General features: G+C 39.1%; 1 protein-coding gene across 2 annotated transcripts in view; it reads right to left on the reverse strand.

The window, feature by feature from the left end:
- The window catches only part of CERKL (ceramide kinase like), a 50856-nt gene extending 35359 nt beyond the window's left edge, over window positions 1-15497 (reverse strand). Inside the window, exon 1 of one of the 2 annotated variants that reach the window (XM_058840247.1) lies at window positions 15269-15497. In XM_058840247.1, coding sequence (XP_058696230.1) covers window positions 15269-15491 — 223 coding nt within the window. In that variant the 5' untranslated portion in view covers window positions 15492-15497. Of the gene's footprint in view, window positions 1-15046; window positions 15152-15268 lie in introns of those variants that run through there. The other variant, XM_058840248.1, reaches the window with a different exon arrangement.
- Window positions 15498-18767: the final 3270 nt, after the last annotated feature.

The following is an 18767-nucleotide window of genomic DNA, read 5'->3' on the forward strand; positions in this document are numbered from 1 at the left end:
ACTCCACTTTACAAAACAATTAATGACACATTCAGTTGTGTTTCACTGGACAAGTGAAAAAAGGAGACAAGAAAAACAAGGAGTTATTCTCTATTCTAGCTTAAAGAAGTCAACTTATTTTAAACTACCATCACAGATAAGTACCCCTAAAAAGAATACTTCTATGAAGAATAACGAACAGATTAAAAAAATTAAACTTCAGAACAAATTTGTACTTCCGGTTGCAATTTTTCAACACAACACCAGCCAAAAACAAAAAATAATTTTACAGTGCTAATCTCAGTCACGGGGTAAAGGTTTACATTACATAACAAAATAATTTCACTTATTTCTAAACAACTTTACAATATTCACAGCATGGGTAAATCCATCTAAAACTGTAACCTCCTACCTTTTATCTTCCCCTCTTGTCTCTCACCTCTTTTCAAATGGTTCTTCCCCAGAAGACACCACAACCAGCTGATTCCAGTCCCTGTTCTCCACCATATCTGGGAAAAATTAATCCTTGAGCTTCTGAACATCCCCACCGAACCAAGAGGGCTGTTGCACATACAACATATGTGCACAGCATCATATCACAGCAACTGAAGGAAAGGCAGCTTTAGAGAACATTTGGTGTAGTCCTTGAAGTCTTGAGCTGGACCAGACTCAAACACTTAAAATTTGGTTAACTTTCACTACAGCTTTGAAAGACAGCAATAGGCAAACTTCTGAAAAGAACAACCATCACCAAACTACTTAGTTCTGGCTGATCCAAAAGAAAAGAGGATCCCATACTGTCAGAGCACAGTTCAGTACAGCTCAGAGGCTGGTTTTGCTGGAGCTGATGCCCTGTGAGGAAAGGCCAGGCTTGGGGACTTCCCCTCTAAGCATGACCAGATCTCAGAGTGACGCTCATACACTTGATGCCCAGCAGGCCATGGAAAAGGCCTTTCCTCTTGTAATGAGGCTCATCAGACATCTATCCATCAAGCTTTCATTAGTGCTCTCACATAGAGCAGTGAAGCAGCTTGCTGATTAACTACAGGCTAATGGCAGAATTCCATTAGAAAAACATACTGAAACTGCCAGTTTGAAAAGAAGTCAAATAGCTTACTGAATAAATACCTCTGAAAAAAAGTCTGACTGAAGCTTTAGCAGAAGGCCTGGCACTGTTCCAGAGAAAAAGTTTCACCTTAAGGAAGAGTTTGCCCTTCATTCTACAAGAAAGAATTCGAGGGAGATGATGAATTTGAAAATAACACAGAGTTCTACTGGGAATAATGCTAGAACAACAAGATAAGCTGAAAGGAAGCCAGGCAGACAATGACTGATTCCCATCCTGAAGCATTTGAGAAGATGCATGAAGCAAAGGCTTTGCTTTTAATAATTACATTTTCTTATTAACACCACAGCAAGAAAGAGGTCACTGGAAATACACTATAGAAAGCTCTACATTTTATATTAAAAATATGGCCCACATACTGGCTAATTTCATAATATAATTTGAAAAGTAGCTGCAAATCTTTTATTTAGTGGCTGAAACTTTAAGGCTTTTAATTTAGTAAGAGAACTTATGTAAGAAACTTCAGAGTGACAACAGGATAACAAGCATCACTGATTTCCATCATTTCCCAAACCTCTTCAAACATATGTATCAGATTAAATGACTGGTCTTACACAGACCAACCATACACCTATCATAAAATGGAATCTATTTGCAGAGAGACTTTTGAAATGAACAGAAGACTGGTATCTAGTGGCCTACATGATTTAATAGAATCATGGCTAGCAGAGCTGAAATACACTAAAGAATCCCCAAAGAGGAAACATGAGCCTAATTTTACATTTCCTCGAAAACATCTCGCACATACACAGTGTTTTGTACCTACTAATTTATGTTACAATCACAGCCATTACTTCTGTCATTTCAGAAAATAAGGGGAAGTGGGGAAACAAATGACCTCTTATGGCCACATGACATTACTGAGTTTGATTAAATACAAGTTAATAATTACTTTTACTTGGAGCTTTACTTGCAACAGATCTGCCTCAGCCTCAAATACAGATTTAGAAACCACCCATACTGCTAAATATCAGTGTTTCAGGGAACGCATTATGTCTCAAATATCTGAATTTTAGTCTCTTCTGGAGAAGGTTTTCAAGAAACATTTTCAGGAAAAAAAAAAACAAGCAGCCCATTCTAAACACAAGTCAATTTCCTCCTGTAAACTACTGATAATTCATGTACCCTAGCAAGTCACGCTTTTAGTTATCAAAGCATTGCTATCAGCTGCTAGATGAACTCATCCACTAACTTCTACATGTTTGGCTTTATCCTCATTGATCTCCGATCTACTTTTTTTTCCAGAGATTTATGAAGGAAACTCTGCCATCCTTTGTATCATTGTATCTACATCTCCTGCACTAGCCCAAGGGCAAGAGATGGCAATAGCACCACCAGAATCCTCTGACAAGCATAACACCCTTCCCTCACCCCCACGCTCAGTTGCCACTTAGGAACAGGAAGAATGCAGGCTACACCACTTTGCCTGCAGGGGTGAACTAATCCTATTTTGTTCATGTACACCACACTTGTAACAAACCTAAAAGAAAAGCACCAAAAAAAAAAAACCCCAGAATTTTGTTAGATGATCTTTATAATATAGATTCCCCCCCGTGCACCCCTTTCTCCTTGTGGACACTGTTCATATTTCTCTAACTTTTAAAAACATTTTTTCATATTAAAAATATAATTTATATTACATGTAGATGTACAGTACAAAAACCACTTAGAACACAACACCAAATTTAAGGTATTCTTAGTCAATTCTGCAGTATACAAATTAGCACTTAATATAAAGAGATAGCTTACATAACGCAACACTCCAGAAGCTTTCCAGTATTACAATTATTTTTATTATATAGAATTGACTCCATTTGCAATGACACATAATTCTGTGACTGAGGAAATTACATTCTCAGACTGTCATCAATTTCAATTTTTTTTTTTTTTGGTAGCTTAACACTATGACAAAGCTCTCACAAAAGATTTGATACCAATATGATGTGACACAACTGAACCAAACCTTAATTTCACTCACAGTGAGAAATCACAGGATTGAGTAACACTGTGCAGTCTTTTAGAAAAGTTTATTGCTTCCAGATGGATGCAAGTTTCCTTTCAGCACTGATTGTATCTTCTGTACACAGGGTGCCAATGTTACTATAAATATAATCAAAAGCAGTTATAAAGATAAATTATTAAAATATTGACATAAACAAGCTCAGACAATAGCTCCTCTCTGCACAAAGTAAGGACAGCTACATTAGAGCGCTGTCTGTCTCACAAATGTTCAATACAACAACACGCACACCCTTTTTAGAAATTACAACCCCGTACGCGAACAAGCACACATTTCCACGGTATCCATAAAATGATTTCTAATTCCAACTGCGTGCTCTTTGCCCCATGTTGTGTAGTGCCATGTGTTTCCCTGCATGGTGCACGCCACCAGGACGCCCACCTGTGCCCGTGTGTCTGCACCGAGCTCACCGAGAACTGCTGCATACTCACTGCAACACGCCCGTGTCAAATGAAAACTGTAAATAATACATCTCTTTGAGCTAATGTAAATTTTGGTCCATGTGCATCAGATGCTTTATAAAGTCTATCAACAGGTCTACTAAATGTTTAGCAGAAAAATAATTCTAGGGAATATCTGATTTGTCTGTAAAAAATTAAATATAATGCTATTTTGAAAATTAAAATACATTCAGAATTATCATGTGAAGCCCCTAATTTGAGTTGGTTTAATATTTTATGTTGTTATACTGTTCAGAAATTACATTAATAAATGGCAATGAGTCATTTTAAATATTGCTTGAAATTTTCATAACTTTCTTAAAAATCTGGAGATCTCCATTTTGAATTGTCACATAACCAGTGCATAAAATAGGATAAGTTAATGCATTTCAGAGAACATGCAGAATTCATAAAACGCTTTATGAATAAAACGTCAACATTGAGCACCATGAAATTCAAACTTTAGTACAGAGGTAACTTTCACTTTTATATGAAACTACATTAGCATAGTAAGTTACATATAGAAACCTACCTATTTTCTAACTACTTTAAAACAGACACTTGTTAACAAAAAACCTCCAAAAAAACCCATCCCAAAATGCTCCCCAATGTCTGTTTTGCATCCTGGCACACACCAACAACTTCAAACAAACCTCTCCAATGCACTTTAAGCAAGTTCTTTGGCATCTACCACCAGCTCCTCTTATCTCCAGTATGGTAACTGCACGTACACGTCAGTCACATTTACATATCCATTCCTAACCCTAGCAGTAAGTACTACAATCAAACAGAAAGATTACTGATTGACACAGCAAAAAAACCCAAAAAAAAACCAGAAAAACCAAAGCAAAACTAAACAAGCCAATTTCTGATCAGTTTTTATTGTTGAATAAACATGTCAGACAACAAAGATGTACTTCAAATCTCCCATAATACACACAAATTTTTGCTCCCACAAACTCTTAAATGCTAGCATTACACCAATATGCACAGAAGAGGCTGAAGCATTTTACTTGCAGATCCTATGAATTTTACAGCATCACGATGCTGCATATGGTTGCAGAGTAAGGGAGCAATTCCCATTCAGAACACCCACACAGCAACAGAGATGCATCTCGAAACACTTCAGCACACACTTACACAGTGTTATTGTTACTATTCCATGCAAATTTTCCTCTATCACAATATTAAACCTATTTTGCTCATCTAAAAGTAAATTTAACAAAAATTAGTTTCTACACATATCCAGCTGCACATTACAAATCATACAATAATCTTTGATTTAGCCATAAAGTGAATTAGTTCAAGAAAATTATCACCTTTTGTGTTCAAGAAATAATCAGCATTGATAACCTGGCACACATCTTTTAGTGGCCGACATAACAAAAGGACATGGATGTTTTATATTAAGGGTCATCTTCTGTGAACATCAGAAATCTTCTCAAATGTATTTATGGAAAAATACCAGCAAAGCATGTTGAAGCTACACTTTTTCCTTATTTTGAGGCTGATCAAAATAAATCATTCTCAATGGTTTCAGACATTATCCTATACAAGTCTAACTATATCTTTGGAATTTAACTTCCTTTCTCCACAATAAAAATAAATATATTAAAAAAACTCAACACTATAATAATTATAAACATTCATATGAACAATATTTCCAAGGGAATTATGGCTAAGAAATTCAGGTTTCCTATACAGTCTGCTACTGCACTGTAATTCTTAACCAGCATTTAATAAAATTAACTCCTTGGTATTTTGTCAGGCAAAGAACATACTTTCTTTAACCTGTATTATTTATAACCAATAAAAATAAGTACCTTGCAAATGGAAGGCTAGGCAAACTGAAGCTCAAATTTTATCATTAAATCATGCTTGGCACTGCAGACACAGGTGGAATTGCAGACTAGTGATGTGTGTGCTTTTACTCAAAATATCATATAAATATAATTTAACTGGTTTCTGGTATTTAAGACCAGCAATACCAGGACAGAGCAAATGTCCATCTGTCCCAGTATCTTATATCAAACCATAGTCATAAGCAGATGCTAAGAGAAGAGAAGGAATAAAGGAAGCATTTATTCTCTTTCCCACTAGTACTTTTCCATTCCCCACCTGTTTTCATTTGGGACACCCTGAACTCACTGGGGTTTCTATACATTTAAAAGCACTCATATGAGGCCTCCCATCTCCATCTGAATCCACAAAATCTTTTAGCATCAACAATCTATGGCGGTAAATTTTACATTTCTCTTAGCTTTTCATTTGGTTTTCAGCCTGGTTCTTCTCAGCCTTATGCACCGTATTTCTTATGTTCTACATCTGCCACCTACTTGGTCCAGGCCTCATCTCACGTACCTTCCTTTCAGACCAAGAAGTGCCAGCCTGGTCTGCCACTCTCATCCAGAAACCCTTATGTACCTTTAACCACTGTCACCCCTTGAACCTTCTCTAGTCCCACACTGCCTTTGCTGAGAACACCAGAACTGCACACACTATTCAAGAGGTGGTTAAATAACTGCTGGTTTATAGAGCATACAAACATCTGCTTTAGTCTCTATTTATGTTCTAATTACCCTTAACATAATAATCCTAACAACTGTTTAAGTGACAGATGACATTTTCCACATGATAAACCTATAATCATACACATTAGGAATGGTATAGCTACAGCTCCTGATCTTTATTCCAAGCTGATGGCATTCAAATAAAAGATCGATACATTACAATGTGTGTAATTATTCCAACTCTTGGACTCACTGTCCTGCTGCCTAGTCAAATCTGCAAAACTGCCATGGTTTTTAAGCTGTGCTGTAGGAAAGAACTTACTTTATTACTCTGCTCCCATGTAAAATCAATATTGCTAAAGGCTGATGAAAAAAAGCAGTATCTGCTTTAAGCAAGTATTCATATACATATAAATCATTATAAGCTCAGTACTGAATTTCTGTGTGTACCTTCCCCAAACAGTTTCCATAAAACAAGTGAGACCTAGGGACAAAATTTCAAAATCACCACCTGCTTGTTTCCATCATATTTTAAATAATTAACTACTCAACAAATGTAAATCCTAAGAAACAAACAAACAACAAAAAAGCTCATATTTAATTTTAATTTGTACTACAGTTAAAAAGAGAAACAGACATAGATCAGGTACCTTTTTTCTGCTAAGCGTTGTTTTCCAAACCAACTCCAGTTACTACCAGCCTTGTTTAATGAGTGTGTTGCAGTCAAGTGACCAAGAAACATTACATTTGACATGAAATACTCAAAGTATTCTTTTTCCTTAAATAAAATCAGTACAAAATTAAAAACAGACATCTGTATACAATCTTTTCCCAGTCATGGTAACTTACAATACACTTAGGTTTAGCAAAAAATGTGTCAGCTGCAGAATCCACTGAATGAAATCACAAATCTGTTCAAAGTTTGATGTTGACATGAGTTACCACCATCTACAGCCATCTAACTGTTAGTGTACTATTCACTGGCACTATGATAATTTTGATCCCTAGCTAATCACCTCACTGCAAGTTAAATTACATAGATGTGACAGAGCAGGCCTTTGGGAAACCCAAAACCATCCAAGTGTGAAATCTTTCAGTACCTTTCTTGACAGAGTATTTTGACAGGTCTCCAAAAGGCAAGATGCAACAAACAGGAGAGCAGAGAGAGGACTTGGACAGGAGTAATCTCATTTTGAACCATCTTCAGAACAGTCAACAGATCAGCCAGGCAAAGATGTGTTATTTTCACACAGAAACCCAGCAAATCATCTTGAATTTTTTCCTATTTGCTGTTAGCAATTTATTTACAAGAATTGTCACTCCTTAGAATCACATACGCTTTTTTTTCAAAATACATTTTCATATGTTATTTTTAAGTGAAAACACTTATTCTATTTCTACTATGGTGTACTAAAACAATGCAGAAAAATATAACCACAAGATAATTTTTAAACTTTCATCAAATGACAGGAGGGTGATATAACAATGAGCACATAATTACCCAAGCTCAGATCAGTATGTACAAAACAGCATTATATTTAGTTGTAAGGATTTATTGCTGTTACCCTTAACTTGATCATTCACGTGCCAAATTTTGTTTTTCCAAGACTGCCTGCACTGTGTAAAGATCTGTTTCCAGGATACCTATAATTGTGCAGTACATAACATCTGTTGCTTTGCATTTTCAGAGCCTCACAAAGAATACTTTCCTATATTCACTTGAGTGTATGGACTGGCAGAACAGATATATTGTCACAGTTCAAATAAACTGACAACTACAGCAACTATTCAGCACTGAAAAGCATCCAACTAACTACCATCTGACGTTGCTCAAACAGGCAAAAGCCAGGAAATTCAGAGTTCAGTGCTGAATTGTATTAATGAACTGACCATTTGTTTAAACTTGCAACACACAGGTGAGAAATAGCCACACGCTAGACTAGAGAACTGTGAGTTAAACCAAGTCATGGAAAAAGTTCTCAGTGATTTAATATTTTCCTATGATATCTAAGTGAGAAATTGGGGAAGGAGGAAGTTCCACCAGATCTTAAACGTAAGTGAATTGTGTTTCATCAAATCCCTTACAGGTAGGCTACCAGACATCAAGTCTAATACAAAAATTCAGGCTTACAATTTCAATTTTTTTTTTTTAAATAATACCTAGTTTTACTCTTCAAATTTGCTCTTCAACTCAAGGGGGAAGGGTTCCTAAACTGCAAGACAAGAGTTGCAAAACTACTTCCCTAGTGAAATAGTTTGAGATGTACCATCCACACCTTTAGTCCACAGACACCAGTAGTTTTGAAACAACCTGAACAATTAAAAGGAAGACATTCTGGTCACTTATTTCAAGTCAGCAGTTAAAAAAATTAAAAAAATAAAAAATCACAACCCAAAAAAATGACAGTATCTATGAGACAGGAATCAATTTAGAAAAAGATTCTGGTAAAACAGAATTCTATAGCAGTCACAGCACTAAATGACAAAAAGGTCAAATTTTGAAAGGAAACAGCAGATACCACCACAAAACTAGCAGATGTTCCTAAAGGATCATCTGTACAAAAACATAAGCATATGTGAGAGAAATCCAACACTATCACAAAATCAGTTGGTGTCTAACATAATAGCAGTTCCTTATGGCAATATGGTAATACATGTATCAGATACTCAACACATTATGGTTTTTTGTCTGCACATACTGTTACAACATAAGTCATAAAAACCAGGACCACTGATTTCCTCAAAAGGAAAACATTAGTTCCACAACCCACTAATGTTAAGGTACACAGACTACTCAGTTCTTCAGGTTATGTTCTCAGATTTTCAGCCACTTAAGCTTTTTCATAAATTGTCTTAGTAGAATAAAAATATTTTTGGAGTACTGCATGTGTTGAATAAAAACTTCCTTCTAAAGTCAGTGCATAATATGGCCAGATATACCTAAATGAAACAGCAAACAAAAGGGGATCTTCTATCCAATATCTATTTGTTTGGGTTTTACAAAATTGTAACAGTATTTATTATTTACCTGCTTCTGTGATATACATAGTTAACAAGACATTTACAAGGAGAGGAAAATTGTTTTTCTAAGTTTAGTTTTATTGATTCCAACAAGAGCAGATGACAGACTTTCATGCCTTTATTTCTATTTTGCAACTGCAAAAAAAAGTCATGCATTTTCCAATTAACTACACTTAAAAGCCAAGATAAGCAGGCAACATTTGATGCAATAGAAAAAGACAAAAGTGCATAATAGGGGGTTACAGATTCAGGGATGACATGGTAAAATGACAATCAAAGAAAGAACAACAGCATCTAAGATCTGAAAGAGGGGCTAAAAAAATAGTGTGAAGGGCCAAAATTATAGTGAAGGGTCAAAAACCAGGATAATTAAGAAACTGAGATAAGAAACTTCTACTTAGATAAGGGATTTGACGGCATATTCTTTAATGATTTGAAAGAACAATAATCTACACTGAGAAAGGGACTCAATGTTATAGCACTATTGTGGGTATGAAAATATCACTAGCATGGGCATCAAAGATAGGTTAGCCTATAAACTTCTTTTTTAATATACATTATTGGAGTCTCTCCATCGTGCTATATAAGCAGGACCATCAATTGACTTGCACACCTTTGCCCAAAAGGCACAGTCAAGAGTTGTCAATTACTCTGGGAGCAAGAAAATTACAGAACCTTGAGAACTGTTTTTGAAAATAAACTCACACTCTACTCCTCATCACATATCTCCTCTAACTCTCCATTGATTCCCCCACCCTGTATCACACACCCTCCTCACACCACAGCATCACCCTGCATGTCTCCCTGTCTGCCCAGCAACAGCTCCAGTGTCCCCTCCATTCACTCACATCCCTCTCCACAGTACCACAAATCCCTCCCACACCCACAGGGCACTGCACCAAAGCCCCTACACTTCCATAATGTATCAGCTCACCCCCACCACAGCGCTCCTGACTGCCCCTGATTCCCACCTCTCTTTCTTCAATCCGCCTGCTCAGCGGCCAAAAGCCAGCACCAGCCACGCCTGGCCTGTTCCTGGTGTGCCAGCTGCCCAGTGATGCACAACGTGCCAAGCACCCAGCCAGGCACCATCCTCGCTCCCCAGGCAGGAAGAGGAGAGGAATAAAGCAAAGCACAGCCTTATCTGTAATAACAGAACATGGCAAAGACCTAATTATTACACAGTGCTATGGGAGAAACAAAGGGAAAAACCCAACCACAAAAGCAAAACCCATCACCTTTACCCAAGTCTAAAACTTGCTGAGTTTATTGCCTACAAGAGCTTTAAGATAACACAAACCACAAATTCATCAACAGAAAGTTTTGCATAAAAAGAGGTCATAAAGAAGGGTTACCTTCTATGAAAGCTAAGTTAATCCTGTTATTTCAAATTCCCATACCATCAGAATCCAACTCACTAACACAGGCAGCACTTAATGTGTATGCAAACCTGAATGCACGAATATAATTTTCAAGAACTAGCACAGAAACTTTTCCTGGAACAAAGATTTAAATATCTGATCCCTCTCTTTGGAGGTACAGAATTGAAGTGCATATAAAAGGCTCTATTAGATATCCAGACTATGTCAGCCTCTTTCAGTATAAGCACAGAGATGCACAAATGTGTGAAACACAAGAAAGAACAGAAAGAATGAAACAATATAAGTTGTGCCACAAACACATGAACTGATCTTCTGATAAAGGGGGAAAAAAAACCCACACAGTCAGTCAAGATATTAAGTTCAAAAGTCTCCTGAAATAAAGAAAAAATTTAAGACTCCTTTAATTAGTGTATCCTACTTCCATAACTATTTTTCAATTTCTGCAATAAATTGTAGATTAGTAAATTGTTTGGCAGCTTCATGCAGTATTTTTCTAAAATACATTAATTTTAAGAACTTCCTGGAAAAAGATTTGAGTGTCTTGTAAGTTCAGACACCACGGGAATGTTTAAAACTTCATGCTTTCTTCCTTCAATTTACATCTGAAAACCATATATTAATATGGCACATGAACACCTCACTTTTAGTTACACCTCATATTCTTTATGTCTCTTCCTTAAAAATAGTTTTTCTGTTTGGACAATACATAAGCCACTTAGAGAAAGTACGTTTTCTACACGTCAGAAGTAGAATCAAAAGCTTTGAATTTGGAACTTCAGTAATTCACATTTTGTAACAGCCAGTTTCCATTTCCATTATTCCTGACTGACCGATAGACTGACAGATGTCTTACTTTAGAGATCCCAAACAGACTATTGGTATCTATTTCAGCCACATCTGTTCCTAAATAGCCTTGGCAACAGGCCACTATGCACTTGGAATTAATTTTAAGTCCTTTATTGCCGACTCTTTCACTGTTAAAATACATCAGTGATTCTTTTTCCTTATTGCTGCACTTACATAGAACATCTATAAATCTGTATTTTAGATCAATATTAACAAGAACTAAAGCATACTATATATAAGAATAGCATACTTAAATAATATATTGATTAGTTTTAATTAATTTTAAAATATTTTTTTATTTTTATTTTATTCATTATTAAATTTATACTCAATAGCACATTAACCTCTGGATTGCTCCAAGATCTTATTTTCTTGTTCATTAATTGAGAAATTATGTCCAATTACCAATACTTAAAAAGCAAGCTTTATCCAAATTATTACTATTATTATCCAGTCAGCCCAGCAAGCTGTCAGGCAGAGAATAACTTGATATACCATTCAGTTCAGTACACTACACAGACAAGAAATTACACTTATAAAGTTTTTCATAACGATCAAAATCCTCCAGACTTCACATACTGGTAAAGTGCTGGACAGTTGCCAGTTTTGTTACACTTCCTACCTGACAGAAATCCACTGAAAAACTGCAATTATTGTTAATCAGGAAACTCTATGGCAAACTTTAAAAATATGCTGAAGGCTTTAGAAATTATCAGAATTAAAGTCTTTATTTAACAACAATAACAAAAAAGCCATATTCATAAAGAGGATACAAATGACCTTCTGGGAACTTATAAAAATCACATAATATTCAAATCTGTACTTAACATAGCTTTCTCTGCTATAGCTTTGAAGCAGCACTCAAAATGAGAACCTCCACAGTTCAGGGCTGGATAATTTTAATAGAGAAGTCTTGCCTTTTTCTTGATTTCCATGATTATATTTACAGCATAGGAATGCCACATAGAAAGAAGCTAGATTAAAAAATATCAACTACTGAGTGAGATCTCTGCTTCTCGTCGGGGTGCCCAGTGCCCTGTGAAAAGCAAGCTACCAGCTATGGGCCAGAGGTTCCACCCCCACTGAGGAGAAAAGGCTCAGCTGAGCTGCACACCCAGGCTGTTGCTGCAGCCTTTCCAAGGGGCAGCTGAGCCGTGCCTCACATTTGCCCACATTCCCACCTGACACATTCCGTCTGCCAGGCTCCACACCCAATCGCCAGCCCAAGACTCACTTCTGCCATAAGCTTTGTTATAATAAATAACACAAAATTCATAACGGCTCATGCTTATTTGAGAGGTAGGAACTCTGCCATAGAGTGAACAACGAAGGAAGCCATCAAAAATCATCAGCAAGCACGGGTAGCCAAAAACCTCTTGGAGAAGCTGCAGAAATCCAGGACAGAGTGAAGAAGGAAGTGGTCCTGATAATCAGGCTGCCTAGAGCCCCACAGGAACAGCACACTGGAGCAGAACTATACATACATCACTGGGACTTGATTGGGCCCAGGCACAGTAGATGTCCCCTGCTTGGGAACTTTGAGCTGCAGCTTTTGAGCTCTGGTAGAATCTGGAGGAACCAAGGCTGCACGAACTACCATTTGTGAGAACAACTGGAACCGCAGAGCTGCTGATGACAAATTACAACATCAGCAAGACAGGAATTCATCTGGAGAACTATGGGGGATGGAAGGTTAGGAAAACACCATGAAAGCAACTACCTTATAGTACTCTGATTTTGACAGACTGTAGCAACGGCCGTAGAAGAAAGGCCTTTCCCTAAAATAGGAAGAATTGCCACATACAAGTCCAACCAAGAGATATTCAGCAGCACTTGCAAAGCGTGAAGACCTGGCTTGACCTCTTAGAGCCTAAGGCAAACTACATTATGAAGCTTTTGAGTTGAAGAGAGCATGCATGAGCCAAATCCCAGTGGAAAGACTTGTCCAGAGAGCTGTTAGCCATCTCTGAACACTCCACTACTTATCTATGAATGAGACCCTACCACAGATGGCTCCTCCCAGCACCAGTACAGAACACCGCAGGGTAAAGGCTACTGGGAGCCAAGAATGAGGGAAAGAAAAAACATTCAAGCTCCAGAATCTGCATTTGACTGCTGCAACTGCAGCCTCTCAAAAATGAAATTATTCAGCAGCTCAATGCCACATAGTATAAAACCAAATTGTCCGAGAAAGAAGTTTCAGCATATATTTAATACATGTGCAGTAAAATCCCAAATCCTGATAAAACTGGCAGCAGCTTGTCAGTGCTGCTTTCCATAGGACTCCCGAAGTCCTGCCATCTGCTACAGGTCTGACTTTAGGCACTGCATACTTCATTACCTTTCAGGAGCTATGAAAAGTTTCTGATGTCTGTATGAAAGTAGCAGCTGAGAGGGATCAATTTTTCTGATAAAAACAAACAAACCGAACCAGCCAAACAAAACAAAAAAAGCCAAAACCACACAAATCCCAAGACACAGAATACACTCCCCATCTCTGGAAATATGGAACAATATACACCAAAATTTATTCTTCCTGTCTGCACCTTAATATCCTTCACTATTGACAATTACAGACCCTAGTTCCTGATACATGGCAATTCCACTTACATTAAAGGAGGCAGAACATATAGTGACACCCGTATTAGAGCTCTACACAGAGAACTAAATAATTAATAAATCACATTGCAGATCACATACACAGAGACCTGTAGTTAGTCCCAAATGGGAAGGAAGACAACCTTCAGCACTAACTAACAGCATTATTTAACCACCCCGACTGGCTCCCCAAGAGGAAGGACTGTGCCCCCACACCTGATGCAGGGGTGTTCAGAACTCAGCGGTCCTGCTGAAAAGCAGGTATTTAACTGTAGCCCTGCATTAACACAGTTACACTGTACAGAGGAGAGGAGTCAACAGCAGGGCATGACTGTGTATTTATTTGTTCAGTTTTGGTAGCTCCGGTATCCCAACTTTAAATTTAACTTTCCATCATTAAATGAACCATATTGACTTAATCTGTGAGCATCTGAGTACTCTGCTTCTCTAAATGCTAACTCTATGGATCTTAGCTTATCTATGAGATCTCACCTATAGGAACTTTTAAGTTCTGTTCAATACACTTCCAAAATAAACGTGGTATTTTAAGGCTGGACAAGCTGACCATGCCATCCCGGAAGGCAAACACGCTGCCTGGAAACCGCATTCCTGAATACATCTTTGATTTCTCTTTCATGTAAACACTAGGAGGTCACTGAAATAAACAAGCACCTTAAGGAGTGCCTATGCAGTTTTACAACTACGTATGTTTACACAGTTTCTAGGAGAAGAATATCTGTTTGGACACGTTCGAGCAGCAATCCTTTGCTTCTGAAACTTGTGTATAATTTGCTTCAATTGATCAAATCCTTTAAGCACACTTTCTCAGCGTGTTGCCGTGTGAACACCACAGAGCAATGACGACCTACAACAGAAGCCTCATCACAAAACTCAGGCACATCCGCAAAACCATACTCTCCTCTCTGTGCTCTAGTTTATGTACCTGCCAAAGAGTATAAGCCGAGAAAAGTTGATGCCGCAGAAACAAAATTAAATCCTCTTACTGCTTTGCCTGGGGCTAAGAGGCCACAAGAAACATCCTCCCTACCTTCTGTCCCTTTCGTATGACCCACCAAGAAGGCAACTCTTGCCAGAGAGACTTGGTTCAGGTACGAGACACTCACAGCGTTACGAACAATTTCTTTTTCTTTTCAGTCAGCAAAGTAACCTCGAAGGGAACGGAGGCGCCCGGCAGCTCTGCCTTTAAGCACTTTACTGCAATCCCGGTTTAGGGTGACTGCCCCGCGCTGCCTGAGAGCCCCGGCCGCCGGTCCCCGCTCGCCCCGGGCCGCGCCGCACGCTCCCGGCTGGGGCGGACAGCCCTGCCCCGCCCTGCCCCGTCCCACCTGTGGGGCTCTCGGGCAGGATGGGGCTCCAGCGGAGCCGCCGGGCGCTCAGAACCACGTCGCAGCTCCTCTTGCCGATCTCGAAGATGCCCCTGAGGAGCGGCTCGTCCCCCGCCCGGGCCGGCGCGGCCGCGGCCAGCGGGGCCACCCTCCGCCGCCTCTCCTGGGGCGCGGCCCGGACGCGGCCCTGCGGGCGGGGGAGCGGGCCGGCGGCGCCCGGCATGGCGGCAGCACCCCCGCTCCGGCCCCGCCGCACCGCCCGCGGCCCGCCGGGCCCGGCAGCGCCCGCCCCGCCCCACAGGCGGGGCCGCACCTCCCGGGGGCCGGCGGGAGGGCGCCCGTCCCGGGCTCTCGGCCGGCAGCGAGCGGCCGCCCGTGCCTCGGCAGCAGCGGCGGCTGTGAGGGCTCGGCTGGCGCGGCCGCGCGTCCCTGCCGGTGGCGGGCGGGGCGCGGGGCAGCACGGCCCGAGCCGTCTCAGGTGCGCTGCCCACGGGGAACAGCGGCCCGAGGGCACTCGGGCATCTCAGCGCTCTGCTCTCCTCAGTTACTTCTCCAAGGAAGGAACTGCAGAAATCAATTTTCCTTGTTGGAGTCCCACGTCTTCCACTTTTCTGCTATCATTGACAATATTGCTGTTACTTAGCTTTAGAAAACTACATGAAGCTCTGATAGCCCTTCCATAATAAAAAGGCTGAGTCTTTCACAAGTCTTTGACTCTGACATAACCTTAATGTAAACACCATTTTGGCATTACTGCTGCAAAACAGATTATTGCCATATACCCGGGTGGAGGCGTCGCCCATTTATACCCTTCATTCATAACCGAGCAAAACAGTGACTCGGGGTCTGGTACTGACCCGTACTGAAACAGATCCACTATCAAGTGGGCCAGTGCAGAAAGAACACCCAGAAGGCTTGTGTAGTCATCCCTCATCCTCAAAGCTTGAATGCAGGGGAGGAACACCACTTTACTCTTGCTCTGTACATGATAGACTTTAGTGCTTGGAGGTACGACAGTTTTACTCACATGTGCTGTAAGATTCACTGATGACAATCTCGTTAGAGTGCAGGGCCAACTCCCATTTATAAAGTGCTTCTGAGCCTGTAAAGGCTAAACTTCTACGTTTATAAAGTTTTATAATGTCATGGTGGCTTACTAGGGCATGAAAAGGATATTCTTAAACAAGAAGTTTAGTCATTTTATTTTTAATGTTCGTAACAAGACAAATGTAAGTGTCCTTCTGAAAAATAAAACAATAAATTTAAAATATTGCCTTTTGCTGATGGATACAAGGTGCAGTTTAAGCCGTGTGTTAGTGTCCAAGGCTCTTCCTGTGATGTTTAGCACTGTAGAAGAGAAATGTTGTTATGAGTAAGAAAATCTGATTGCAGTCAAACCAGCCAAGAGCTCATGAGATGATGCATGTTCTCAAGACATGTGGCCTTCCTTCATAATTTCATAATTGCCAGTATCAATTATAAGTACTAATTATGTAGCTGAGAAGATAGGTTTAAGACATGTTTTAAAAGTCACCATTGTACAACTTTTTGATAGTTATTTCCATCTATTACTTGGCCATGTTTAAAGTAAATTCCAAATATTTGTTAAATATGCAACCTGTTTTAAATTTGCATTGAGCCACTAATACAACTTTTACTGAAATGCAGCCCTCTCACCAATTTGCCTTTCTGAATCACAACATGACCACATAAGGTTTATGGTTGCTTAAAGCTTTTAGTAATAGTCTCAATTTTTGTTTTGTCCCTTAGGTCTTCTTTGTTGGGATACAAATATCTCAACTGCAAAGTAATCAGATAGAATAAGGTATAAATAATTGAAATTATGTGTAGAGTGTAGAAGTTTTGTGCAAAATAGCTTTAAGCAAAAAAAAAATGACTGATGAGGCTGGAAAAACTGAACCAAACAAGCTTGCCTTAACATTTATCATTCTGATACAGGAGTAGATGAACCAATTCAACTTCTGCCTGTTATTTGGTGTCAGTGATCTTTAATGTGTTTGCACTGATCTCATTCAAAAGTAAAGCTAAATCATTAACTGGAAGATAAAGCACAATGTGAAGCTAGGTATAGTTAAATCTCTTTTGAGGCCGTATGCCCTGTATAATCCCCTGCAGTAATTTATATTTGTTTCTGGGACAATTTATTAGCCTATACCACCTAGTGAATATTACGTATTATCACCCGATAATTTCTCCTAAGGCACAGGAAAGGGTGAGCTGATAAGTGGCTTAGAACCCTACAATAATAGTGTTTTCAGTACCACTAGTGGAAAACTACTGCAGTTCCTTAGAGACCTGTAATATCCATAAACTGATGTAATTAAAGCTTCTAACACCTTCTTATAGGCATTACTTGAAAAGTCTATTAAATCAGTAACAGTTAAGGTACTAAATGTATTAGATAAAAACATAAAATAGTAAGAGAACTGTATATAGCAAAAAAACCCCATACAAGTCTGTTCACTGTGTTTTGCTACTGTTCAATCTTCAGTCCCCACAATTCTTTGTAAATCTGAGACAGACACTTTTTTCCTGGGGGGGGAAGTTCTAAACAAGTCTGTTCTAATGATCTTTTTATTTTACTTATCACAAATTTCAGATTTGCACATTGAATTTAGAAATGCATGGGATAGTCCAGGAATATAATTTTATCAATTTTTCTTGATTATCTGGAACTCGCACACATAAAGCTTCCTTGAGCTTTCTTGTCAAAAATGGTTGTGCGAATAGATGAGCTAATGTAGTGTCTTCTGTGACGTTCTCATATCAGAGAAAGAAAAAGAAGATGCAAGACAATTGGTAGGAATTGTATAGTAGGCATTCAAGCCCCATGGAGCACTGAGCCTACAGTCAACAGTCTTGATTTCTTCAACGTCTTTGATAGTAGCCAAGTCTGGAAGTGAAGCATTTCACTAACTGTGACAACAGAATGATCAAGGGACTTCTAGAAGCACGGTGTGCTGCATGTGGAAATGAGATGATGCAGGAGACATTGCAGGTCAGCCAAAGTAGGTAAAGTGTGGTTTACTTTCCTGTTCTCTCACATGCATTTTGATTCCAGTACCTGAAAGGAGCTTACATGAAAGATGGAGAGAGACTTTTTAAGAGAGCACATTGCGACAAACAAAGGGGACTGGTTTCCAGCTGAGAGTAGGTTCAGCTTCGGTGTTAGGGAAAAGTTCTTTATTATGAGAGTGGTGCGGCACTTGGACAGGCTGCTCAGACAAGTTGTGGATGCCACATCCCTGGAAGTGTTTAAGGCCAGGTTGGATGGAGCTCTGATCAACCTGGTGTAGTGAAAGGTGACTGTGGGCATAGCAGGGGTATTGGTACGAGTCTAGGGTCATTTAAAACCCAATCCATTTTATGATTCAATACCAAGATACAGGAAAATAGAGAAGTCCTGTTCTCCTCTTAATAAAGATTAAGTTGAATAACATTTTTTATGATAAACCTTCAAATTAAGTTTTGAAACTTT

This window comes from Poecile atricapillus, chromosome 5 (assembly GCF_030490865.1).
Source record: "Poecile atricapillus isolate bPoeAtr1 chromosome 5, bPoeAtr1.hap1, whole genome shotgun sequence".
Taxonomy (NCBI): Eukaryota; Metazoa; Chordata; class Aves; order Passeriformes; family Paridae; genus Poecile; species Poecile atricapillus.